This window comes from Dermacentor variabilis, chromosome 2, assembly GCF_050947875.1.
Source record: "Dermacentor variabilis isolate Ectoservices chromosome 2, ASM5094787v1, whole genome shotgun sequence".
Taxonomy (NCBI): Eukaryota; Metazoa; Arthropoda; class Arachnida; order Ixodida; family Ixodidae; genus Dermacentor; species Dermacentor variabilis.
The window spans coordinates 228265302-228291772 of NC_134569.1; the positions used below are offsets into that span (position 1 = coordinate 228265302).

General features: G+C 49.9%; 1 protein-coding gene across 4 annotated transcripts in view; it reads left to right on the plus strand.

Moving 5' to 3' along the window:
• The first annotated feature begins 596 nt into the window (after nucleotides 1-596).
• LOC142573136 (glycogenin-1-like) overlaps nucleotides 597-26471 on the plus strand; it is an 89449-nt gene continuing 63574 nt past the window's right edge. Inside the window, exons 1-5 of one of the 4 annotated variants that reach the window (XM_075682672.1) lie at nucleotides 597-664; nucleotides 757-1095; nucleotides 3740-3989; nucleotides 4605-4800; nucleotides 17524-17699. In XM_075682672.1, the coding sequence (XP_075538787.1) occupies nucleotides 857-1095; nucleotides 3740-3989; nucleotides 4605-4800; nucleotides 17524-17699 (861 nt within the window). In that variant the 5' untranslated portion in view covers nucleotides 597-664; nucleotides 757-856. The remainder of the gene's footprint in view (nucleotides 665-756; nucleotides 1096-3739; nucleotides 3990-4604; nucleotides 4801-17523; nucleotides 17700-26471) is intronic. The other 3 variants (XM_075682669.1, XM_075682671.1, XM_075682668.1) reach the window with 3 other exon arrangements.

Here is a 26471-nt window from a genome sequence, read left to right on the forward strand (position 1 = left end):
CTGGTAGCCCGATGCTTTAGCACGCTGCTCCACGAATGCGCACTGCTAACGAGAGAACAGTCAGCATTCTCACGCACTGGCACACCACGCATCTTGGAGGCCATGCTCGGACTATTTGGGGGCGCCACTAGATGGCGCAGTATTTTCACATGGAAGCGGGAGAGAGGAGCCTCATACACGTCTCGCGTTTCGGCGGTGGCAATACGGTGTGCGGCTGAATTCCTTCACTACTAATAGCATGAACGTCGACAGTCATCGTGACACGGGTTCTGTCAGAATCTTTTTCTCCCTTACCTCTCCCCCTTTCGTATAATTGGGCCTCATCGCAATAATTACATTGATCCTTGTGAGAAGCACAGTGGCGTAGCAACAGGGAGGGCCGGGGGGCCGTGGGCCCCGGGTGCACGGGGCCAGTAGGGGGGGGGGGGGTGTCATATACGTCTGAAGACACCCGAAAATTGTCGATATCCTCGCCTTGCTCGACTACACCCGGGGGGGGGGGGGGTGACAGAAGAGCTAAGGGCCCCGGGCGCGAGACGACCTAGCTACGCCACTGGAGAAGCATAATAATTTATCTTTATGAGAAGTATAAAAAGATAGGCGAAAGGTAAACGAAGCTGCAGTATGACGATATAACCTTAAGAGTCGACACTACAAAGAATGGGTAAATATTGGGCAGCCAACATTGACAAAAAAATTAGAAAGGCCCCTGTATAAACTTGCGAGCCTTTATTTTTCTTCTTCTTCAACGTTTAGTGTGAATGCAGATGACGCTGCCGTCGACGTGCGCGAATGATCGTCAACGTCGCACGTGCCAGGGACTCGTGAAGCGAACAAGAAGGAACTGTGGGTGGCCATGGAGTCGTGCTGCCCGTCGCCGCCGCCGGAACAGCCCGAGAAGGCCCGCCAGCAGTCGTGGGTGACGCTGGCCACGGACGACACGTACGCGTTCGGCGCCCTGGTGCTGGGCTACTCGCTGCGAGAAGCGCGCACCCGCTACAAGCTCACCGTGCTGGTCACGCGAGACGTGGGGGCCGTCATGCGGCACCTGCTGGCCCAGGCCTTCGACGACATCGAGCAGGTCACGCTGCTCAGGTACGCCGCTCGCGGTCTCCTCGGAGAGACCTATACGCGATCCGTTCGTGGCTCCACCCGAGCGTGCCGACAGTTTTTGCAAAATGGGGCCCGTGAGGAAAACGGCGAACGCGCGAAGCGTCGCTCCCTGCTTTCTCGCACCTCCGGTTAACCGTGCAAGCCATGGGCGAACAAGCGTGGCGTCACGCATAATCTATGCGCATGCCTCCGGCGATCAGGCAACTGCAGAATGTGACGGCCAGGGCAAACGGAAGCCGAGTACTTGGGCGAAGAAAAGCGTGTCATGCATGGACTGCTATGCTTGCAGAGGTCAACCGAATCGCCGGAGTGTAAACAGGGCGTCGCATAACCATTCCAGTGTCCTTACTGCTATGGGCTGCACGTCCACTGAGTTCGTCAACGAGCAGAACTGCGCGGTAACTGTTTGGTTGAGGCATTTGCAGAGTGTGGTTCTGGTTTTCCCTATTGGTGGCGGCGACTTATCTTGCGTACATTCGCAGCGAGTGAAGCAGACTGGCATAAAGAACGTATAATAAACACTTATTTTTGGAGGCAAACAATGGCTGCACGTGTTATAACCACATCTGCGTGCTCATTTCTTCCCGATAATACTCTTGTTTTTCTGAAACCAGTCAGCTCTATAAGTTAGATCTGAGATATGATCCGAGCTGATTCTTTCGCTGCAAAGCACAACAAAACCACTAGGATAACGACAGTTCTTTAAAAGGAAATCATACAAGAACAACTCAACGTTAATATATGTACTCCGTTTCTGTCATCAGTTGAAACGCTGTATACTCTAAAGAGACTTTTTGAAGTGGCTGCGTTCGCACTTAGAAATAGTTTTCATTCTTTTTACCGCAGTTGTGTTAAACTGTTCTTTATATAGGCTCAGTATTGAACGAAGAACGTCCTATCCCTTAGAACCAAACAAACTATGGCGTACGGCTGCTAATGTGCTGTTTCAGATCAATTGCTTTTCGAGTATTCTAGTTGCAGCCCGTCGCGGCAGCGTCACGCGCATGCTTCCGCGAGCAAATGCCGTTGGCCCGCAGCAAAGCATCGACGAAACGCGCGGAGTGCTAAATGTTCGTGACACAACTTCTTGCGTATTTTGACCAGCGTTGCACCCGATGTCTGTGACGGAGCACAAGTAGGTGAAGAGCCGGGCCTGCCGCCAACAGGCGTTTATCACGCTCATTTGCTATAGACGATATTCTCTTTATTGAGCATTCCGTGCAGCGTAGCGTTGGCCGAAACAGCGCGTATTTCCGCAAGAGACGCGCACTGCGCTTAAAGACAGACACGGACCGCAATGACACAACGCTGCCACTAACCACAGCATATATAGACCTTCGCACGCTGAAAGGCTCATGTTGCCACGAGACATAAAAAATAGTAGTATATTCCGCCCCGAAAAATCAATAGAAATCAGGTCTTCTAACTCAATTTATGCACTAAGGTTTTGACGCCACAAATTCTGCATTTATTGTTTTTACTATAATGTGGCTGCTTCTAAGCAGCAGGATATAAAATGACGCCCGAGATTTTCGGAGAGGTACGTGGTTTTGAGACGCCTGGGGATTTCGAAAGACATAGACAGTGTGTGAAAGCCGCAGATGGATAGAAAATATGCTTGAAGAGCTCGATATTCCTCCAGAAAGTGGTCGACTGCAGCAAGTGATGAGAACCACATTGTTTGACTTGGATGAATATGTTTGTTCTTCAGTTCAAGAAGAGACAAAAATTTCTTCGTGTCCATCAGGCGCCCCCTTATAAGACTTGAGTTGAAGTAACTGTAGACTGCACGAGATCTTTGACAACACGTGGAAGTTTCAAACAATCGTGTAATGCGCACAGATAGAATGAATGACACGTGCACTTGAGAATAAACAAGTTGGAAGTGTCCTTCTTAAGCAGTAGCGTCACAGAGTACTTTCTTCGCCGCCGACAACGACCGCACGTGACGCCACCGTGCTAACCTGTTAAAACCACGGTGTAAAAATATTCTTACACCGTGGTTAAAACTAACCCGCCGAGCATGACAAGGCCGCCTCTGACGAAGATAGGTCCCCCTATTGAAACGTTGAACAGCCTTTCTGAGGCACCTTATTCCTGTTTGTAATTTTTATCCCGACAGTTTGCTACCCGTCATGACACTTGCGTTATGGCGGCATTTCGCGTGAGAGCCTTGGAGGTTGCGTCAAAGCACGGCATAGTTGAACAAGCCGCACAGCCCTCCTCCGCTGTCTGCTGCCCTCTCCAGGCTTCGACGCTGGCGCGCACCTTTCCGTGTAATGTCATTCGTGATGAAGGCGCTGGCGAGGACCAATCGGCGAGCACTCTCTCCTCATCCGACCTCGGGGGATCGCACGCCGCCCGTTTCCTCCGGCGGGATGCCCGGCCACCGGCACCCCACCATGCGAAACGGTAGCCAAAGAAAGCTATCCAATAACCTCATTTGATTTATGGGAACAGACGGAAGTTTTCAGATATTGCGACATTGTTGCAAATATGAAGTTTCAAAATTATGCAACGAAGAAGACTACGCATACGTTTCTCTGTGTTCGTGTAGTCCGTAGCGCACGCAATCGCCACTATGCTGTGCTACAAACAAGCCTCTTTTAAATTCGATACCTTGCAGGGGCCGAGATCCTCTGGGCTGCCCCACTCGGGAGGCTGACGGGGTGGCCTGCTCCTACACGAAGCTCCACGTCTGGCGCCTGCAGCACCTCAGCAAGGGCGTCTTCCTGGATGCCGATACCCTGGTGCTGGCCAACTGCGACGAACTGTTCCAGAGGCGCGAACTGTCCGCTGTGCCTCTGAGGGGTTGGCCCGACCTTTTTGACACGGGTGTCTTCGTCTTCGTACCCTCCGAGAAGACGCATGGCCTGGTAAGCACTCCGTGCTGAGCCTCGAACAGACATTAGGCATAGGCAACTGTGTGTTGAAGAGAAACATGAGGTGAGTTTAATTATGTTTCTATAGGACAGTGTACAAATAGGAGGTCTTTAAGTCCTGTAGGAGGCCCAGAGGCAAAAATTGCCGCCAGGGGAACATTCTAATCTGAAGCATGCACAATGTAGTGTACACAAGTCAGTGCCGACCTAGTAAGAGTAAGTACAGATATGGCAAACACTAAATCGAATAAAGAATGAACGATTTATTTACGTGAGTTATGTAGTTATTATGCACCGTTATAGAACGTGCTATGCAACAATCTATAGGATTTATAAATTAGCTAAACCATAGTAAAGAAGATTGGCGATGCACAGTCAGTTACTATATACAAAAAAACAGACAAAGCAATTGCGGAACGCAAATGCAATTACTACGAAGGATGGTCAGCCAATATTTCAAAAAGTATAAGCTTTTGGATGACTCTAAAATATACAGTCAGTAGTTCTCAGCAAGTATAAACTACCCTGCTAAAAAGTCCCAGTGACTCTTGCAGCCCCTGAGGAAAATATCATTGCCGACCGCAGCGTTTAAACTTCAATGACACGCAGGTGGAAGGTGTTTTTGCACCCGCATGCTTACTCATGCACAACTGTTCACCGTGCACTGGCCTAACCACAGGTGATGAAGGTGGCCAGAGAGACGGCCAGCTTCGACGGCGTCGACCGTGGCGTCCTCAACGAAGTGTTTGGCCAACGTTGGAGGAAGGATTTGGCGCTGCGGCTGCCCTTCACCTACAACCTGCAGGCAAGCGCATCTTCCCTGCCACGGGCACGCCGCTACGCTTTGCGATTTTATTAAGTTTACAAGGTTATTGCTTCAAAGTAGTTACAAGTTTTTGGCAGATATGAAATGCGAAAGGAGGGCCCATAATCAAAGACTGTATTGAGACCTCCGGATAAGGTCAGGTGGCGAGAAGAATGACTATATGGCCGAGCCCACGTTGGCCGAGGAAGCCGAGCTCACGTTGCAGCTCGGCCTCCTCCTTATAGAATTTGTCCACGGATCGAATATATTATTAATAACTGCATTGCCTTTGCCAAAAATGCTGCAAACGAATTCCTGAACTCTACGCACTGTTAAGACAAGTAAAATATGTATTTTTTTTATAAAATAATATACTCGTATGACCCAAAACTTGTGCCCGAAATAACGGATATCAATGCTTCCATGTTTTTTGTTTTTTTTTCTGGCCCGCCGTGGTTGCTCAGTGGCTATGGTGTTGGGCTGCTGAGCACGAGGTCGCGGGATCGAATCCGGCCACGGCGGCCGCATTTCGATGGAGGCGAAAACACCCGTGTGCTTAGATTTAGGCGCACGTTAAAGAACCCCAGGTGGTCAAAATTTCCGGAGTCCTCCACTACGGCGTGCCTCATAATCAGAAAGTGGTTTTGGCACGTAAAACCCCAAATATTATTAGTTTTTTTCTCTATTTGATACCTAAAGAAAATGTCACATGAACTTAAGAACTATACTTTCACGTGGTAGTGACGGTAAAGAACACGGTAGCAATACTGTGAAAGACAAAGGTAGCTTTTATTGGGCGAACCTGTGCCCACAAAAACAGGCACTTAAAGCACAACGATAGCGGCGAACGCAATCGGTGATCGTCGAAATCGGATAAGCGGGTCAAGCGCATAAGCTTTTATGCATGAGCCATCGAACTTTTCAAGAGTAATCGCTGGTGCCCGCGTGTCTTCCAGAAAGTTGTACACCATTCGCGTCGCGCATGCATGTAATCAGATACACAAGATTCGGCGACAGACAGCGGATAGAAACGTCGATAACGTTCTAGAAGTTCCGATACATGCAGGCGCATCCTGCGCTGTGCGATAACATTTGTCAAACGGTGAAACCTGGTCACCCGATAAACAAGTTCACGTGTCGATATCAGTTTGAAACCGGCAAAGTTGCGCATGCCGCTGATATGAAAAATTTAAAGGTCACGAAATGAACATGTGGAGGACAATTATTTTAATGAAGCTTTGTCATTCAAGAACCTCGTTTGCATTTTTGTACATATGCAACGACCAGGTGAAAATCTCAATGACACTGTCCTTTGTTACAGTGTGTTGCGCAGCAGCAGCTGTCGCCTGTGGTGTATTGTAATTGCACCGAAATTATAGTCGCAGCAAAGAGCACATTTAAAAAGCAGGAGTAATGCAAAATATACGAGGGCGAGTCAAATGGAAGTCAGCCAATGCGAATACATGACAAACGGGGTACTTTATCAAACAGTAGTCTCCATGAGCATTTAGACATTTGCCTCAGTTACTAACGAGCCGCGTGATTCCCGTCTCGTAAACAACTTGGGTTGCTGCTTCAAAAAGACTGACTGTTTCACGTCATCGTCCGACACAAATGTGGTTGCCTTGAGCTGTTTTTCAGATATTCCAAAATGTTGAAGTCTCAAGGCGATAGGTCTGGGCTGTATGGCGGATGTTGCAGCTTTTCCCACTCGAACTTTGCCAGTTTTGTATTAGCCACATCAGTGACTTGGGGACGGGGATTGTCATGGAGCAAGATGATCCTACTCCTCAATTTTCCACGCCGTTTGTTCTCGATTGCTACACGCAACCAATCCGGCGTTTCGCAGTATCATAAACGATTGGTAGTCTCTCCAGGTTTAGCAAATTCAATCTGTAATGGCTCCTGACGATCGAAAAAGACAAGCCAACAACACCTTTCTGGCGGAAATGATGGCGTTTGCTTTCTTTGGAGTGGTGAATTCCAATGTTTGCACCGTGGGCTTTGCCGTCGTGTTTCAGGCTCTTAGTAGCGGCACTTTTAGGCCGCTCATCTCTCGAACATGCAGAATGGACCGTGTAGGGCTGCATGAATGTTCTGTACATACTGTTGCAGAGCCGCGAGTTGCCCATGTGTTTTGTGAATAGAGAGGCGTCAACACCACAGCGCGTCGGGCAGCAACTGTTTCTGTTTCTGAGGGGTCGGACGGCCCGCGTGGTGTCGGGTGACGAGCCGCGGCGCGCGCCGCAGGGGGGGCGCGGTGCGGATGCGGAAAACGGATTCGGAGAACGGGCTCTTACGCGCAATGTGTTGACATTCCGCCGATGGTCGCAATAGGTCCACGCAGACAAACCTCGAGTGGGACGGCAGTATACACGACGTTGTGGCGCCGGCTCCTGAGTCCCCTGCTGGTTAGAGACGCAGCCGAGGTTTAGGGGCACTTAGCAATGTGGACCACGTGTTGCGCGTACGGAGTGGGGGTCCACGCCCCTACGCATCCGGGCGGCAGCCACGTGCATCTTGTTTTGAGCGCTGAGGAGAGCCTGCTTGGTGTCGAGTTACAACTTGCAGTGCGCGCCGTAGAAAGGGGCGCGGTGCGCGTGCGGAGGCCGCGTTCGGAGAACGTCATTTTAAGAACACCGAGTCCGGATGCCGCCAGCGCTCATTATTTTTTTACGAGGAAAGACCTTGAGGGCGACTGCGGTACGCGGTGTTGGGACACCAGCGCCCGAGCCCCCCGCTGGCTAGAAACGCCGCTGAGGTGCGAGATGGCCTCAATAAATCGTGCGTGCCTGGCGTGTTTGCCGAGGACGTCACTGACCACGTGTAAATAGGAGAGGGAAACGAAGCTGTGGGAAGAGGGAAAACAGGGTTGTTTTCCAATACATTTACTTTTGAGAGTAAGCCATCCCTTTGGGTTGTGGCTTAAGAAACTGTCAACTCTCATTGGCAACTGCTTTTGTGGGATGGGCTAACGGTCCTACCGCCCCTTTTCTTTGTCTCTTCCAACTATAACAATCGAGACGAGGTGTTTAGTCCTCAGTCTAGGCTGTAATCACTAAACCTAAACCTGAACAGTAAGACTCCGTACGATGCAATGCTAGTCTGGGCCGTAACCACTTAGTGGTAGAACAGTGAGACTCGGTTGGTCGTATGTAGTGGCAGTTGTCCTAGGCTCTAACTTAAGAAAAAGTAGAAGAGTTAGGCACTGTTTACTTGTGTGTTTTGCATCAGTGTTCTTTTGCTAACTCTGTATTTGGCTGTGTAAATATTTCCGTTGCAATATATCTTCAAGTTTTGTTACCTACAACCTGCCTCCTGCTTCATCAACGCCGATAATCACCTTGAAGAGACTTTGGTCGACTTCAAGGAGAAAAGAACATAAAACTTAACTGGCACCATGATTCGTCCCCGGTCACAATTGCGGACAAGAAGTCGTCAGTCTCATCGTGATGCCGGATCAGATGAGTCAAGGCAGCGCCGAACCTCTTCGTCTTCTGGCGGTGGTTCAAAATCTTGAGCATCCATTGCGCACACAAGAGCCGATAACCGAGATGTTAATGAATTATGGTGTGACCCGAACCGCGAATGATGTTCACACGCGCTGCCAATTCATCGATGATTATCCTCCGTTCTTGTCAGCCGTTGAAGTTGTGTGGGGGGTGATTGCACGGTGGCTTTGGCCCGGTCTTGGATCGTCTTTGCAACTTTCACGTCCTTCTTTGAACCGTTTACTCCAACGCTTCACACTGGCCAATGAAATGCAATATTCAGCGTACACGGCAGCCATACGGGAAACACCTTTCGGAAACACCTTTTGCGGAACAACCTTTGGGAAACACCTTCAGCTATCGGAAACCTCACGATACCACGCTCTTGAACTTTGGGAGTGTCCATTATGTCACGCAACCATATTCAACCTAGTCTACGAGAGCATCAAAGAACCTTTATCATCCCACCCGCGTGTCCTTTTCGTAAATGAGAGATGCCTGTGTGCTACGTGTATGCCTCGCAGATAATGAACCGAGCCATTATTGCGCGGGGTGGGTCGCCTCACTTTCATTTGACTCGCCCTCGTATATTAGAAATGGGAAGATATGTAATATACAAATGCGAAGATACAGCTTGATAAAAGGCAAAAAATTATCACTGAAACAATGTTCACTGCACGTATACACAAAACCTCGCCATAAGATATTTAAATATACGTATAAGTCTGCAATAAACCTACGTGTCTACGAAAAGTCAGCGTATATCATGCGTCAAACTAGGCAAATAAACATGTTGCGCAACCACACATTCCCAGATCCCAGCCTCCCCTTTATCAACTCCCGCTGATGTACCGCGCGCGACGGGAGGCGGCGCGCTTCCTCCCCGCTTTTCTCCCTTGCGCACAAAAGACTGAGCCACCATCGTCGGCTCACCCATATGCCACTCCGCCACCCCCCGCGCCCCCCCCTTTACGCTTTCACTCGCACGTACAGCATACGGCGCGCGGTCACGATGTTATCGCCCTTGGACTTTATGAAACATGAAGCCGATAACAGGAATGCACCTGGAGTTTCCATATAATTACTGTCACAATAATATAATAAGCGTATCCGGCAACTGAAGCATCCCGTGTCCCATTACTTTCCGCAGTAGAAGAAGTAACAAAATCAAACTTTCATTACGCGACGATTTGCTGCGCCGCATCAATGTCTCTTTCTCTTAAGTGGGGCGGGGGCACGGAAATGAAAGAAAAAGAAACGCTAAGGAAAGCATGTTGACCACAATCGAATGCCTACTTTGGGCACCTAATGTGGCTACTGAAGGAATATTGAAGAAAACGTGAGCCGCGTGGTCCACAGAGAACCATATACGCATACTGCTCTGTATCCTACACCAGCGAGACAATTTTCCCGAGAGGTTGCGCTGAAGCGAACGCGTTGCAATCCATCGTGTCCCCGCAGTGATGGCGGCGAGCGACCATGCATTGTGTCTTTTTCTCATCTGCTAGCGAGAAAGCATCCAGAACTCTGCCAGGCGGAAATCCACTCGGCCGGGGAAAAACGAACACGCATTGAAGCGCGCGCGCGTGCACAGTGGTCAGGGCAACACTAGAAAACCCAATGCGCTCTGGCAGGCTCGGCAGCCCGCGGGTAGCGAGAGAGAGAGAGAGAGAAAGAAACGTTTATTGTACGAAACAGTGTCCCGAGCGAGGACGGGGATCACCCTAAGGTGGGAAGGCTCCTTAGTCCAGGAACCCTCTGGCTTCGACTGCCCTCTTGGCCCTGGCGACGAGTTGTCGTTGGTCTTCCAGGTCCCCGAGGGTTAGCTTGGCCTTCCACTTTTCGAATAGGTCGTTTGATTCTACTGCTCGTTTTGCGTGCGTCTCTAGTTGCATTTCGCTGCCTTCCTGCCACGGGCATTCCAGCAACAAGTGTGCCAGAGTGTCGGGTACGTTGCAGAGTGCGCAGAGGTATCCGTAGAGCGTCGGGTAGAGGCGATGCATTATCATTCCGTGCGTGTACGTATTACTTTGCAGGCGTCTGAGGATCAGGCTTTCTTCTCTGTCGAGTTTAGGGTGCGGTGGAGGGTACACTCGACGCTCGAGCCTGTAATGTTGCAATATGGCCGAATAGTTGGTGGGTACGGCCTCCGTCTCTTCTGTCGCGGGTCCGAGAGCGCGTGGGGAGAGGGGAGCCCGGCTGACGTGCTCGCGGGCAGCGGCGTGGGCCGCTTCGTTCCCCTGTAGTCCCTCGTGTCCGGGTACCCACGTTACGGAGGTGTACGGGAGCGGAGTGCCTCGTCGTTTTAGTATCTTGAGTGCATCGGCCGAGATGCGGCCCCTCAAGAAGTTTCTGCAGGCGGCCTGAGAGTCAGTGAATATAACCACTGAGTCTGTGCATGTAGTGGTGGCGAGGGCGATGGCCGCTTCTTCAGCCGTTTCCGGGTTGCGTGCCTTGACGGTTGCCAATGCTAGCTCGGAGCCTTGGTAGTCTACCACGCTGAGAGCGTACGCGTTTCGATGCGGATACTTGGCCGCGTCGGTGTAGCGGGCATTCGGGTCATGCTTGAAACTTCGTTGGATGGCGTTGGCTCTAGCCTGTCTTCTACTCTTGTGATATATGGGATGCATGTTGCGCGGAACACGTGCGATGCAAATGCACTCTCGAACCTCCGGTGGTATTCGCTCTTTCTTGTCCGTGTCTGCGACATACGTCTCGCTGTAGTTCAGGTGTCGCAGTACTGATCTCCCTGTGGGCGTGAGCTTGAGGCGTTCTAGCTGGCTGTTCTTGTGCGCTTCGGCGAGCTCTTGCCACGTGTTGTGGACGCCCATCTTAAGGAGACGTGATGTAGAGGCCATGGCGGGTAGTCCCAGGGCGACTTTGATTGCCTTCCTTATCATGATGTTGAGCTTTTCTATTTCACCGTTCTTTAAAGCCAGGTACGGCGTGCCGTATGTGATGCGGCTGGTGAGCAGTGCTTGTATTATGCTTAGAGTGTCTTGCTCCTTGAGCCCGCTTCTTTGGTTTGAGATCCTCTTGACAAGGTGCGTGAGTTGCGAAAGGGTGCGTTCTAGTCTCGGTAGGCTTGCAGCTCCCGATCCGTCTTTGTGGATGTGGAGTCCAAGTATTCGTATGGTGTCGACTTTCGGGATTGTTGTCCCGTTGAGTGTGATGGTAGGGTCGGGCTCTTCGTAGTTGGGTGGTCGGCCTCTCGTTCTTGCTTTCAGGACGAGGTGCTCGGACTTCTCTGGGGCGCAGCGGAGACCGCAGTCGCGGAGATAGCTTTCGATGGTGTCGACGGCTTCTTGTAAGCTACTTTCTTGCCTTCCAACGTTCGTAGCTCTGGTCCAGAGCGTGACGTCATCAGCATACATCGCGTGACGCAGATCTGGTATGGTCTCGAGGAGTGGGGGTAGCTTGATCATAGCTACGTTAAAGAGTAGCGGTGAAATGACCGACCCCTGCGGGGTGCCTCTGTTTGGAAGTAGGAAGCTTTCACTGCGGATGTTGCAGATTCCGACTGTTGCCGTGCGGTCCATCAGAAAGTTTCTGACGTATGCGTAGGTCCTAGCGCCGCAGCCGCTGTCTTCGAGATTGGTGAGGATCGCGTCGTGGCTAACGTTATCAAAGGCTCCCTTGACGTCTACTGCCACTATGGAGTATTTGCTTCGATTGTTTAAGTGATCTAGAAGGCCTTCCTTTAGTTGTAAGAGAACGTCCTGCGTAGAGAGGTGCTGCCTGAAGCCGAACATGGTGTCTGGTAGGTGACCGTTGTCTTCCAGGTACTGGGTAATGCGATCGTGAACCATATGTTCGAAAAGCTTTCCCGCGCACGAGGTGAGGGAAATTGGGCGTAGGTTCTCCAAGCTGAGAGGTTTGTTGGGCTTGGGGATCATGGTAATGTCCGAGTGTTTCCACACAGCAGGCAGTTCTCCTTTCTCCCAGCACTCATTGTAGTAACGGAGGAGAGCCTCGGTGGCCTGCGGCGGTAGGTTGCGTAGGTGTTTGTTAATGATCCGGTCTTTACCAGGGCTAGTATTTCTAGTCAGCTTGGATAGGGCTACGTGGTTTTCGGCCTGCGTGAAGGGTCGGTCGAGTTCTGTATTCGGTTTTCCAGAGTATTCTTTGCTGCGAGTTGACGCGGTAGAGGGTGCGTCTCCGCATAGTTTCTTTTGTAGTTCTCGCAGGAGGTGTTCTTCTGATCCGGCGTGGTTGTGGATAAGACTGGGAAGATGTTGCTTCTGTTTCGTTTTGGTGGGTTCAGTGGCCAGGAGTGCGCGTAGGAGGTGCCAGGTCCTCTTCGTGCTCAGAGTCCCCTGTAGCTTGTCACAGAAAGCGTACCAGTTCTGCCTGGCGAGGTGGTCCGCATAGTCTTGAGCCTGCTTGGTCAGGAGAGCAATACGTGTTTTTAGCTTTCTGTTAAGCTTTTGTCGCTTCCATCTCTTCAGGAGGCCACGTCTTGCCTCCCAGAGATGGAGGAGGTGCGTGGCGACCGCGGGTGTATCGGCATCGAGTTGTATGATCTTGGTGTAACGTTCTGCTGTGTCTAATACATTTTTGAGCCACTCGTCAATGTCAGTTATGCTTGCTCCGGAATCTAGCTCGTCCCTAAAGGATTTCCATTCAGTTGACCGTGCAGTTCCGGACTTATTCTGTTTACGGGTGTGTGCTACATCTAATTGGAGGATATGGTGATCGCTACCTAAGGTTTCCTGGAGTCGACTCCACTCTGCCCAGGGGACGTCAGCAGTAAAGGTTAGATCGGGGTTGGTGTCCCTCGAGACGCTGTTTCCAATTCTTGTGGTCTGGAGAGGATCATTCCAGAGGGTGAGTCTGTGTTGCTGGGCAGCATCATGCACTCTAGCACCCTTCTTTGTGGTGGTATGATAGCCCCATGCCGTGTGCGAGGCGTTGAAGTCTCCCACTATGACGAGTTGGTGTCCATTCGTGGTTTTCCTGATTTTTCGCACAAAGTGATCGAAGTCCGGTAGCTGGTCGCGAGGCGGGCTGTACACGCTGGCCACGAATAGGCTTTTCTGCGTCTTTCGTTCCGGTAAAACCTCGATTAAGGTGTGTTCGGTCTGGGTGTCCTCTACGTCATGTTTTTGGGCTGTGAAAGTTTTCTTCACCAGTATGGCAGTTCGTCGGGTTTGTGCATATGTGGCGTATCCTTGCAGTCGGACGTTCTGCGTGTTGGTTTCCTGTAGTGCTATGATGTCGGGTTGATTCAGCTTGACGAATTCTTGTAGATTGGCGTGTCGAGGGTGGTATGATCGACAGTTCCATTGCCATATGCGTATAGTTGAATGCTGGTTCTTTGCCTTGTGGTTAGGGGTCGCCATCGTCGTAAGATTCGAATTCGCGTCGGCGATCGCGAGTGGGCGAGACCGAGTGAGAGTCGCTGTGGCTGTTCGCCCGTGCCTTCTTCCGAGTCGTGGGGCGCGAATTGTCGAGCTGTGCTTTAGTGATGTAGTTGTTCTTTACATGCGCGATAAAATTGCTGAGCTGTGGTGCGATCCCATCAATGTTGGCGTTTAACGTGGCGATCTTGTTTTCGAAGGTAGCGGCTGTTTTTTCGACAGCTGATTGGACAACTTTTTCCATTGTGGCGTGAATGTTCTTCATAAAGGCGTCTTGAAATATCAGGCACCTTGCATCTACTATGGCTTCAACGTCGGCCTTGGTCAACGTCGTTCCCGACTGTCTGTTTATGTTTTCGAGCTCCTGGCATTTTTGATGCAGCTTGTCTGTGAGTTCTTGTTGCTCTTTGCATTTTTGAAGCAGTTTGTCGGTGAGCTCTTGCTGTTTCTGTTGACTGCGGAGTAGCTTGTCTATGAGGTCTTGCTGGCTTTGTAATTGGCTGTGCTGATTCTGCAGTTTGCTCTGTTGGTTCTGCTGCTTGTTTGCTGGGACCCGAATGACTGCCGCTTCGGCCGATGCATCCAAGCTGCTCGTACCAGCCGAGTCGCTCGAGCCGTTTACCGCATCGGCGTAGCTCGCGCGTTTGACTGAGCGGGAGCGAGAGCGGGAACGTGAGCGCGAAGCACTTCGCAGTATTGGTTTGGAGCTGCTGCGCCTGGGCGAGCTGCCCGCACTGACACTGCTCGAACTGGTGGCCGAGGTGCCCAGCTCCGGGAACTCTTCACTGCTGGAGCTCCAGCGGTTGTCTCTTTCTTGTAGTCTGTTAAGGCGCTGTTGCCGTATATTGTAGGGTGGAGGGCTTGGCTTCAGTTTCTTCTTGCACTCTGTACTTGCAGTTTCGTGCGCTTCTCCGCAGAGCTTGCAGGTCGGTTTGCAGTCATGGTCTTGTGGTTGTCCAGTCTTGCCGCACTTGTAGCAAAAATCTGGGATGGGTTTCGGACAGACGTCTTGGCGGTGTCCCGTGTTGCCACAGGTGCGGCAGTACTGCACTGACTTGCGATATGGTCTGCAGCGGAAGTCTACGCTCTGGAAGATGATGTACTAGGGAACGTGCGGTCCTTCGAAGAATACGATTGCCGCGGTCGACTGACCCATCATTCGGGCGTGAAGGACGGTGTATCGTGCCGGTGTTCGGATTCCAGCCATAAGTTCTGCGGTGCTTGTTCCTGGTATGAGGCCATTGATGACGCCTCGGGATACGTCGTCAGGGGTTCGTATGTTGCCTTTGACGTTGTGGTAAGTGCCTCCGAGCTGTATTCTGTTGATGCTGACCAGCATCTTGGCGTCTTCCTTGTCGGCCGTGCTTGCGATGATTAAATTTTCGATTCTCTGTACTTGTACGCGTACTTTATCATTGAAGTCCTGCTGCGATAGTCCACTCGCTCTACCGATGGCGTGCATGACTGCGACGGTATGCCATTTGGCGAGGTCGAGACCTGCTTGCGGGCGGTAGACGATCTTAAAGTCGTCAAGTGGCAGGGGCGGCATCCTGGGTCTGCGTTGTTGCTGTAAAGGTGCTGCATTGGGCGTTTGCTCATCGGTTAGTTTTTTTGCCGGCGTCTTTGAATTCGAGGTGTCCTTCTTTGCTTTCTTGTTTCTTGTGATCCAGGTGCTTTCCGCTTCGATTGTTCGGCCGCTTTCTGCATCATAGTTCCAGGTACCTTCCCCGGTGTTTTCTTCCGTCCGGTCTGTTTGCATTGCATTTGCTGCATCTTCTTTCTGGTTTGTCATTTCGCTTGCAGCAGCTGCTTCTCGGCTCATCGTAGGGGCTCTTCGCCGCGGCGTGGGCGAGCGCTCGTGTGCTCGTGCTCACGCGGCGCGTGGCCCGCGGCGCGAGGGTGTTTCTGCCGATGAGATCGCGGGAGCTGGTTCTGGCGTTAGGCTTAACGGGGCGGGTGGGCGGTCATCGGGAATAACGCTTTATATCTTGAGATAAGGTGCACTCACCCGAAAGTGGCTAGTGTCCGCCGGTTACTCTGGTCTTGCCGGCTGCACCGGTGCAAAACTTGGGTTCGTCACTGGCCTTTTTCCGGGTTGAGAAGCACGAGAAGCGGGAGCCCATGTGAGACACTGCTGAACTCCACGGCCTCCTGGCGGGTTTTTTTTCGCGGGTAGCGAGAACAAAAAAAAGCTTAATCGAAGAGGCCCAATGTGTCCTCGCGAATAAAAGTCAAAGTAGAAAAATAAATGAGAACGTAGTTATCTTTGCTGGCATTAGTGTCTTGAGGTGGATGCTTTGGCGCAGGTGAAAAAAAAATTCTGACATTATTTACTGACGGCAAAAATGAACCACCACAACGCTTCGTCTCATTGGACCTCGCTGCGTGTTGTCAACTTGTCTGGTAGTGTGTCGATTTGGCTTGTTTCGTTGTATGGTACGATGTACGACTTTAGAAAGGTCAATGCACCTTTGGCGTCAAATGTTTATAACAACATTAAAACCACAAGGTTCGGGAATTGAAAATCTAAAGCACGACTTTGGTAATGTCAATGCACTATTCGCCTCAAAAGTTGGAGAACTTTATACTCTTCATGTTTCGGAATTGAAATCCATGTGCTCCGTAGAAATCCAGGCCGATTTCGCTATGTTCGCGCTGAAATGTCTTTTCGAGCGTGAAAAGGACATTCTAGACAAAATACAGAATGATTTCCGGTGCCGGGGGTTGTCTTGGTCGACGGCGCATGACAGCACGAAAAAATTGCGGGTGGGGGGGGGGGGGGGGGTAGGGGTACAGAACCTCATAAGCGCCCTCGCCCCTGGCTACGCCCCTAGTGACTATGTAATGTTATACGTCGTATTTGACAAGAAGGAGATAGCATGGCAATATAGAAGACCTCGGAATAAGCGCACGAGCTTGTCGTATGTGCTGGACGCTAAGCTCTGACTTGCGACTACGCTCGAACTGCTTGGGAATGCGTCGAGTGGGACAGCCGGGGAAAGAGCGCACGTGCTGCCGGATCTCGGAGGTCATGTGCCGACTGAAATTAAATTAAATTATGGGATTTTACGTGCCAAAACCACTTTCTGATTATGAGGCACGCCGTAGTGGAGGACTCTGGAAATTTCGACCACCTGGGGTTCCTTTAACGTGCACCTATATGAATCTAAGTACACGGATGTTTTCGCATTTCGGCGCTATCGAAATGCGGCCGCCGTGGTCGGGATTCGATCCGCGGCCTCGTGCTCAGCTGTCCAACACCATAGCCACTGAGCAACCACGGCGGGTATGTGCTGACCGAACAGCTACACACGCCTGCGTCACGCGGGCGTGTCTTGCGTCTGCGACCTACATAAATAGCAATGCTATGAGCGCCATAATGCTAGTGTCTCAGAAGCAGCAAGCGACGCTCCAATCCACGGGTAAAGAAACAGATGTGTAGGTGTTAACTGGGTATGAGCGCCGGCTTAAGCTGTGTGATCAAGTTTCTTGCTTTTCCAAAGACACCAAAGGCACAGACCCTCGAAAGCAGGGATATTGTCATGAATACATTGGCTACCTGCATTCCCTTATGTGCAATCAAACATTCTTGAATATATAAGTTATACGCGCGCTGAATTGCAGTGTTTGGTAGCGAGGTCTTCTCTACTAACAAGTTTGAATAAAACTGTTCAGGAGCAAATGAGGTTATCACATTCTTCCGTTGCTTATCACAGCCTATATACAAAGCAAACCTGCACCACTTATTGTCACGTGCGCACCAATAAAGGGACTTCGGCAATGTTTGTACCGACAAATCACGCAGCTCAACATATGGAGCTCATCCACTAAATTCACCGCGTGTTCTTTACTTTGCGCGTTCCTGGAAGCAGGGCTCGGCGGGGCGTCCGTTCTTCGACCGCGCGTACCAGAAGTTCGGCGAGTCTGGCACCAAGATCGTGCACTTCTGGGGCGCCGACAAGCCGTGGACTCAGGTTTACGACTGGTCCAAGGCACGGGTGCACCCTTCCCCGGACTGCCAGCACCACCCGCAACACCTCCAGATGTGGTAAGCCGTGGCACGCATTCTGCGCACTTCGACAGCCGACCACTATACCTCAAGACTTCGCTTCGGATTGTTAATGGCCCCACGCTGAGCAACAGTGATTACAAAATTCGACAGCGACACTTAATACTGGTTACGTGTGGGAATGCGAAAGAATTGTAATGGCTTTGGTTAATTTTCTTTTCTAAGCGTGAAATGCTTTTAGCAACGTTTTTGTCGACGACCTTCTAGTGACCTTGAGCCAAAAACCAACGCTGTTATCCTGCCACTTAAACGAGAACCTCTGCGCAAGTTACGAGAACAGAAAGAAATCACCCAGGCAACCAGACAAGACCGCGTTACATACGCTAGTTACTTCCCAAATAACTTACAAAAAAAATATACCTTCCGAGTTCTTCCTAATGTATGTTCACAATATCACTTAAGCTAGTACGCTGAAGTTTTATTTGTCATTTCCTATAGCGAAGTTCAAAAGGCACATACAGGGCACTATACGATTGATGGTCATCTTTTGGCGCTGAGTGCCCTTTTCAATGCCGAGGTTCGTGAATCCCACGGCGCGTCCGGCGACAACCCTGGCTGGCTGTTTGACCGAGGCGAAACCTGCAATGATTTTCTTTCTGTGACAGGAAAATATTGTGTCCATAAAACGAGCGTTTTATTCGGGGAACTTGTGCCCTCAAAAACAGGCTACACTCAAAGAACAACGGTAGCGGCGAACAGACTCGGCGATCGTCGAAAATCTTATCAGCGGGTCAAGCACGTCGGCTTTTATACAGCAGTCGTCGAATGTTCCAGACTAATCGTTTGGACCCGCGTGCCTTCCACAAAGTTCTACACCGTTCGCGTCGCGTGAGGAAATCAGATAACACAAGGTTCGGCGACAACAGACAACGGATAGGAGCATCGATAACTTTCCAGAAACTTCGGATACATGCAAGCGCGTCCCGCGCTGTGCGATTACATTTGTTAGGCGGCGAAACGTGGTCGCCCGATAAAGATAAGTACACGTGTCAATATGGACCAGTGCACATGCCGCATTGCGTGGTGTGGTGCGGCGTGGTGGGGTGGGGTGTGCCGTTGCGAACATGCACTACACCCATTTTAAGATTGTGGATAATATCATCTCCAACGAATCAAGGGCGGTTTGAACGAACATTTAATAACAAAAGTAATAACGAATTTAAGAACGCATTCTTAAATTATCCCTATAGACAACTTCTAGTCCGCACAAGAACGCGTTCTTAAATTTCTTATTACTTTCGTCATTAAATGTTCGTGCAAGCCGGCCCTGTCTTACCATTTCATGCTTACGTCTACTCTCGATTACGGGAGGGACGAGATTTTCTTTTCTGCGCGTTCCTTGCCCGCGCGAACTCTCGCCTGCGTTTTAACAGCTCCTCGGTAAGGCCCAATGGAAACATGCCAAGTGTCGCAACGCGCTCGCTTGCCCGCGACGAGTTCGTAACTTGAAAAGCCGCTCAGCGGCGTTCAAACTGGACATTAATGTTTTTTTTTATTTTATACGCTCATCTTATACGCTCATGACGCGGCGCCACCTCCTACCCATTGGCTGCGCCGCCACGTGCTCGACGACGCACGCACTAGGCCAGACGTTTAGTCTGCCAGATGGTTGCGACGTGACGTCCGCAAATGACGCAAGCACTAGGCACACATGCGTTGTTCAAATTGTCTATACCGCCTATGTGTGAAAACGTTGCTCATGGCCGCCACAATCTGTGCATAAGCTACACACATCTGTAAAAGGCGCGGAGCAGAAGCGGCCCTGTTGCTAGGCATTGCTGGCCCCAGAGAGTTGGAACCCCTCACGCGCCGGCCGAACAAAAGTATCCTGCAAGTACGTAAATGAATCAACGAAACCACGTACACGTACTTTCACGCAATGAATACCTGAAACTGAGGTAATTACGCGCGTGTTTGAGCGCACCATGTGCGTGCGTCGTGTTTCAGCAACACGAACTATCAACGTGCGGGCGCTTTACGCCTTAATTAATGGTCCATTTTTCTGTATTTTGCGCAATTACAACGTGACATTATTAAGGGCAGGTAACGACTGACGAAGCAAAATCTCGCCTCGAAAACTTCTCCGCAAGGCTCGAACGAACTTTTCCGCGGATTTTCTCCGGTAGCGCGTTAGCCGTCGTTTGCTACGGCAGGGCCAGCATAGGCGGCGCCACTGAAGAGGCCGCGCCGAGCGCGGAAGTGGAGCGAAGTAGGAGGGAAGTGTTTGGCGCTACTTTTGGAGATTGACGGGTGTTTCGGGAGACACGGTCAGATTCGGAGTCCGATCCGGCGTCCGACGCGCCGGAACGGCAGTTCGGCACGGCCAAACACCTCGATTCCGGCTGCCGTTCCGGCGCGTCGGACACCGGATCGGACACCGAATCGGACCGTGTGTCTCCCGCTTTACGATGGATGGATGGATGGATGTTATGAGTGTCCCCTTTGGAACGGGGCGGTGGGTTGCGCCACCAAGCTCTTACTATTATACTGCCCAATGTCCTACCTAGTCTTTAAAAAAAAGAAAAAAAAAACGCGTGATGAATTCCCACAAGCAAATTTCCTGACCCCTATTGGGAACTTTGTTTTTGCAAGTCTCCGTCTTTTTTTTTTGCCGTTTTGCTACTTTTCTTTCACCAATCTTCCAATCGCCTCTTACTAATCTCTATTGCAGACTTTCCCCCTCCCTCACTGAACCCAAGGGCTACAAGGAGTCCAGTGGTGTCTAAATCGACCGCTGCGCAGATATCTTCACATTCTAATGAAGCATGCTCCATCATTTCCCTCGCTTTACTGCAGCAAGCACATTCTTCTTCTTCGTTCTTATATTTCGTTTTATAGGTGCGTGTTCTAAGGCATTCTGATATCGCTTCGAAACCTAATGAGCTCCCCTTTGAGTTTTCACAAATTGTTTCTTTCCTAGTTTCGGTTTTTTTTTCCTTTTAAGTAGTAATTCATGGCAGTTTCCTTTTCCATTGCTGCCACCCATGAGATTATTTCAGCCTCTCTGACTTTCCGCTTGACCTTCTTTGTTGGTGTGTTGCTCACCCTACAGGCCGCATGCTTGCTGGTAAGCTTCCTCGTTATTTTCCTCCACTCTGAATTAATCTTCATCCTGTACCTCAACACTCTCCCAGCAAATTTACTTTCCTCCGTATTCCTCAGTTGTTCCTCATAATCAATTTTACTGCGAGCTTCCTTCACTTCAAAACTAGTGCAGCCCATACCACCCTGCACAGCTTCATTTGTAGTCTTCCCGTGAGCGCCCAATGAGAGGCAACCCACTGACCTTTGGTTGCCGTCGAGTCCTGATTGTACCCCTGATTTAAAGCAAACAACCGCATTTCCAAAAGTAAGTCCTGGAACCATTACACCTTTCCACATAATACCTATTGTATCCCCATAGCGCTCTCTGCTTCATTATGGCTGCACTTCTCTTCCCCTTCACTGTTATTGTTTTTTCCTGTGTTTCCATATATCTATTGCCTTCGTTTATCCATATACCATGGTATATATATTCTGTTACCCGAGGTACTTCCTGGCCCTGCATCTCCACTGTCTGTTCACTGTTTTCGTTGAATACCATAACACCTGATTTTCTAACGCTAAATTTCAACCATAAATTCACACTTTCCTGTTCACAGATATTGGCCAGACATTGCAAATTACTTTTCTTGTTTGCTTGTTAGCTAGCAACACAATGTCGTCCGTATAATATAAACCTGGAAGCTGCTGCTCTACTACTGTACCCGCCTGTTTGTATGAGACATTAAACCCGACGTTACTTCCTTCTAGCGCCCTCTCCATCCTCACCATGTATACATCATACACAGCAGTGGAGATAAAGGGTACGTCTGTCTCAGTCCCTTGTTGATATCAACTTTCTCCTCGCTTCTCATCCCTTCCCATTCAACACAAACTGTATTTTCTAGGTAAATATCTTTCAAAAGCTGTAGACAATCGTCACCTAAGCCTTCTCTTTCCAGAAAATCCCACAAAGTGTTGCTGTCTACGTTGTCATAGGCTCCTGTAATGTCTAAAAAGGCCACATATAACGGTCTGCTTTCAACTCTTGATATTTCAATACACTGAGTAGGAACAAATAAGTTGTCATTCAAACGCTTACCTATTCTGAAGGCACTGTGAAGTTCTCCCAAAATGCCAACATTCTCTGCCCATGCTTGCAGCTTTAATTTGATTGCCTGCATTGCTAACCTGTATATTACCGATGTAATGGCCAATGGTCTATACGAGTGAATTCTATATTTCTCCCCCTTACCTTTAAAAATTCTTTCTACTTTGTCGCCAACTATCTGATATTCATTCTTTTAAGGTTTCTTCCATTGCTTTCACCAGAGCTTCCTCACTGTTTGGTCCTAGTTCATTAATCAGCTTAACGGGAACCTCGTCTAGCCCTGTGGATGTGCGCTTAGGAATTTTCTCTTCCGCTTTCTTCCAGTTGAAATTTGTCAGCACCAGCAGCTCCTTTTCCATCTGGTTCTCTTTCATGCTCTTTTTTTTCTTCGAATACAACGTCGTTATTGCCTTGGAAAGATTCGGCTGTTATTTTTGGGATGTAATTTCGTGCAGCTTCCCCTTCCAGTTTGTTTCCATCTTCGTCTAGCATATATTGTTGTATTGTTCTTTATTGGTTCCAAAATATTCTAGGTGCAGCCTTCTTTTTCTCGCGTACTGCTGACCAACCAACGTTCACTCTAAACTTTTATCTTTGCTTGCACCAGTATGTGAACGGCAGGCTTTTTCTCCCGGTATATTTCCCATTTACTACCTACTTCGTCCTGCGGCAACTGCGCCAATTGTTTGCCTGCCTGTGAACCTACGACGTGCTGGCGGACAGCGCCGCGAACGGCAGAAGCCAGAGCACTGGCATGTGAAGCAGACGACGGGACGAAGGCGCTCGCGGTGCTTCCAGTAATTTCACACTGCGGGTTTTTCGGGCCTGACGTGCCGGAAAACGAATTTTCTTCTGTCTGATTTTGAGAAAGGTCACCACTTGTACGAGGCAGGTAACATTCATGGCACCAGGTAACATATAAGGTAGAAAACTAGTGCAAATTGCAATGTATATTCACTCCGGCAGCAGAGCTTACCGCGGTAAACTAGGGCGTGGAGCTCTAGCATCTATATTCTAGGTATTATTTTGCTGTGCACGTTAACCTCGACGCGTACTCAGTCAAGTAAGTAGAAGACGAGCAGAAAAAGAATTCGCCAACGATGTTTGAAAAATGTTCAAAATACGTACCACTGGGTATGTATGCGTGGAGTCGCTGTGTGTGTGCCGCTGGGTATGTGCCCCGGGGGTTAACGGGCGTCTGCTGCTCTTCAGCAAACCTTTTGTGACGTCAACTTGCAATTATCCCCAACAATATCACACCGACCCAGCGACATTGACGTAATGCGATTTTTCTTGCAAGGGTAGGCGTCGACGTTGTTTTTTTTTTTTTTCGGCTCTCAAAAAAGCACGTTCTTGCCAAATATGACCTGCAACATCGCACTTGTGCTCTTTAAGGGCTTTGCATGGGAGACATTGAGCTAAGAGGCTTTCCCTGCTACCGAAGCTGTTCACGAAAACTGTTCCAATTTTCTCGTTAATCACACATTGACGCAGTATTTGTCAGAATACAAAGATTACCAGAGTGACTGCAGTGGTTATGAGTGATAACACGTAGCCTTGTGCGTGTACTTTTCGGCTCTAATTGAATTTCGCGCAATCGTAACATAGAAGCAAGGATAGAACCATTGACACCGCAGGCACAATATTCAAACCATACGCATGCTTGCCTCGTCGTCGAGCAGCTTTACTTAGTAGAGTCGAGCACTTCTACAAAGAAAGCCTCTAGAACGGAGTGACCTGTATAACGCTCGGAGGCCCCAAACCATATATAAAAGCGTTCGACTGTATTAAATTTGTTTGGAACGGCTGCCAGGTATACTTCACGTACCGCATAACATGAGCTAGATCACTCATGTGCGCTTTATACTCCATTCCACAAGCTGGTTGCAGCATTGCCAAAGGTACGAGGCGTACAGAGGCAATATCCTTGTGCAGCGGCAAATAGTTCCAGGCGTAAGTGGCTTATTATTGGCTACACTAGAGAGTTTTATTTGTTCTCGCTACGTGATACGGTCGCTACGTGACATGTTAGGACCTCTTCGCATGCACGTCGTATACCGAGAATTACTGTGTCAGTTACCGCCGGTTACTGCAGTAGCGGCCCTAACGGTGGTAACAAGGCAGCGCCCGTGTAATTCCGACCACCCGCTTCGATTCAAATTCGCGCTTGTTACTGGCTCTCCAACAGCAAATCACGGCCACGGCGGCCGCATTTCGATGGGGGCGAAATGCGAAAACACCCGTGTGCTTAGATTTAGGTGCACGTTAAAGAACCCCAGGTGGTCAAAATTTCCGGAGTCCTCCACTACGGCGTGCCTCATAATCAGAAAGTGGTTTTGGCACGGAAAACCCCAAATATTATTATCCAACAGCAAGAAAAAAAGCGGCAAAATCCGTCATCGCCAAGCCTCCTCTCAAGCTGAGGTCAAATAATTAGGTATGTTTTGTCGTAATTCTTACATCGGCTATTTGTTCTCACGCTGCTAGGACTACAGACACGGCACCGAGCCATAAAACTGGTTTGATTTCTAGTTAAGCAGGTGGCGCCACAGCATTAACAGTGGTGCTGCACTGACGATGGGGAACAATACAAAAGCCCAATTGTTCACTGCATTATTCATTTATTAGCCCGCTCTAGCATGGTACATGATGGCAGCAGCGAGGAAACGCTACGTAGACGCCGAGTAGACGCTGTGGCACAGGTGAACGTTTGTCAGGAAATTCGGCCGTACTACTTCCTAAGGAGGCTGCAAGGTAACTGCAGGGAAAGTTTACGCCTAACTCGAAGCCCCGCTTTCGCATGCATGTAAATGCAGCCTATGGTTACGGCGTGAAAAGACTTTTTGCGTCAAGCCACCTACCATGGACCATGTAACATGACGGCAAGCAGACGCTGAGCAGACAACGCGGCGCGGATGAGCACATCTCGAGGGGCGTTCGGTCTTTCTATTGGCTGAGAATTCTAGTAGCTTCGCCAGTGCTGCAACCAGCTTACAAGATCAAGCGTAGCTTCCGTTCGGCCATTAGAATTAACGTCGTTCTTTCTTTCTTCGAGAGCGGGAGCATGTCAGTAAGTCCAATTCTCGCCTCGTGGCAGGTAACTCTTCCGAACACTGTGTTAAACTGCACTTTCACCTTCATAGTCGGCTCTGGAGTACAAGATTCGCCGACGATTACGATACTCCCTAATGCGAAATTCATACGTGTTTTCATTTCGTGATATATTGGCTGGCGCGGATAATCTGTCTAGTGCGGCACATTGCAAACGGAGCGAAGTGTGGTGTGATTGTCTCGCTAATCGCGAAATAGCAAGAGGCAACGTGTGGGTGACGCGTGGGCGCGATTCACTGCAGCTGCCGCAACCAGACATCATGCAGCGTTTTGTTTCCATATGTAGTATCGGTGGGCGCACTCTCTGCATGCCATCGGTGAAAAGACTACGGCACGGTACTCTGGTGTCATCTCGTAGCGGTTGTCGCCGTAGAGCTCGCCTTGCGTGCCACTACGCTTTACTTCTCACGCTTTCGCCGGACCCTCCTCCTCCGCTTTCCTACTCGCGCTCTCATCGCTACCGCCGTCTTTCATGCCCTGCTGCGCTCTCCGCTTGCTCTTTCATCTTTTGCTGTGTTCGATCGAACGGTTACGCCGACGCTCAACGCAGGAACGGGCGCCTAAGAGCTGCGCTCTAAAATTAGTGACAAAAATGGGAGGCGCTTCGCCGATCGCACATGTGTCGGTAAGTTCCCATTCTCTCCCGTGTGTAATTATTTTTGTTGTTGCAATGCTTCATCGTTCTTAGTGTCTTAGAAACTAGCCTAATCTTTAGCCATGGTCCATTTCACACAGCGCGACGAGAGCCGTCGGTGGCGCTGGTGCGTTTTAGTTCGCCGTCAATGCACAGCAAATAGTTATGTGCCGGACGCAACCAGAGTTGGGAAAAGCGAGCTAGGAAAATATACCTTAAACAAAAGCCTGGTGCTCTGATAAGACGACGAAATGGCGGCTACAAATCTGAGTGTTCACCTTCGTCACCCAAGCTCCGGAGCCGTTACAGCAGCGGAGGCGAAGATAAGCAATTCCCGTGGGACATGAAGCTCGTAAGCATGAACGGTTGCTTCATCAATGTTAGAGCTACTCGATCACAGCAAAGCAGCGTCGGAAATGCACAATGCTCAGCGATTGAAACTCAATACTCGGAACACTCGGCTGCCGCCGTCTTTTATTTGTTTATTTATTTATTCAAGCGAAGCTTTTTTTGCCTCCACCTTTGACTTTCACACTGCTGCTGCTGATGTGGCTGCTGCTGTCAGGCACACTGCGTCGGCGGGGTCACAGCGTGTGCATACCTGACAGGAGCGAGTCAGAGATGAAAGGAGACGCTAGAAACTCGTTTTCACCCCACCGCGTCGAATGTGCAAAATGCCTTCTGGAGCTCCCTGGCCGTCGGCACATTAGCCTCTTGACAGCTGTAATTATCATCATCTTTTATTGTCTCTTAAAGGCCCCTGTCGGGGTATTACATAAGGCGGGGGAGCGTATACAAGGTAGATAATAAAAACAAAGGTCATAAAATTATCCGTGACACCCCTCAGCAGCATTGCAGAAACTGCGGTGCTTCT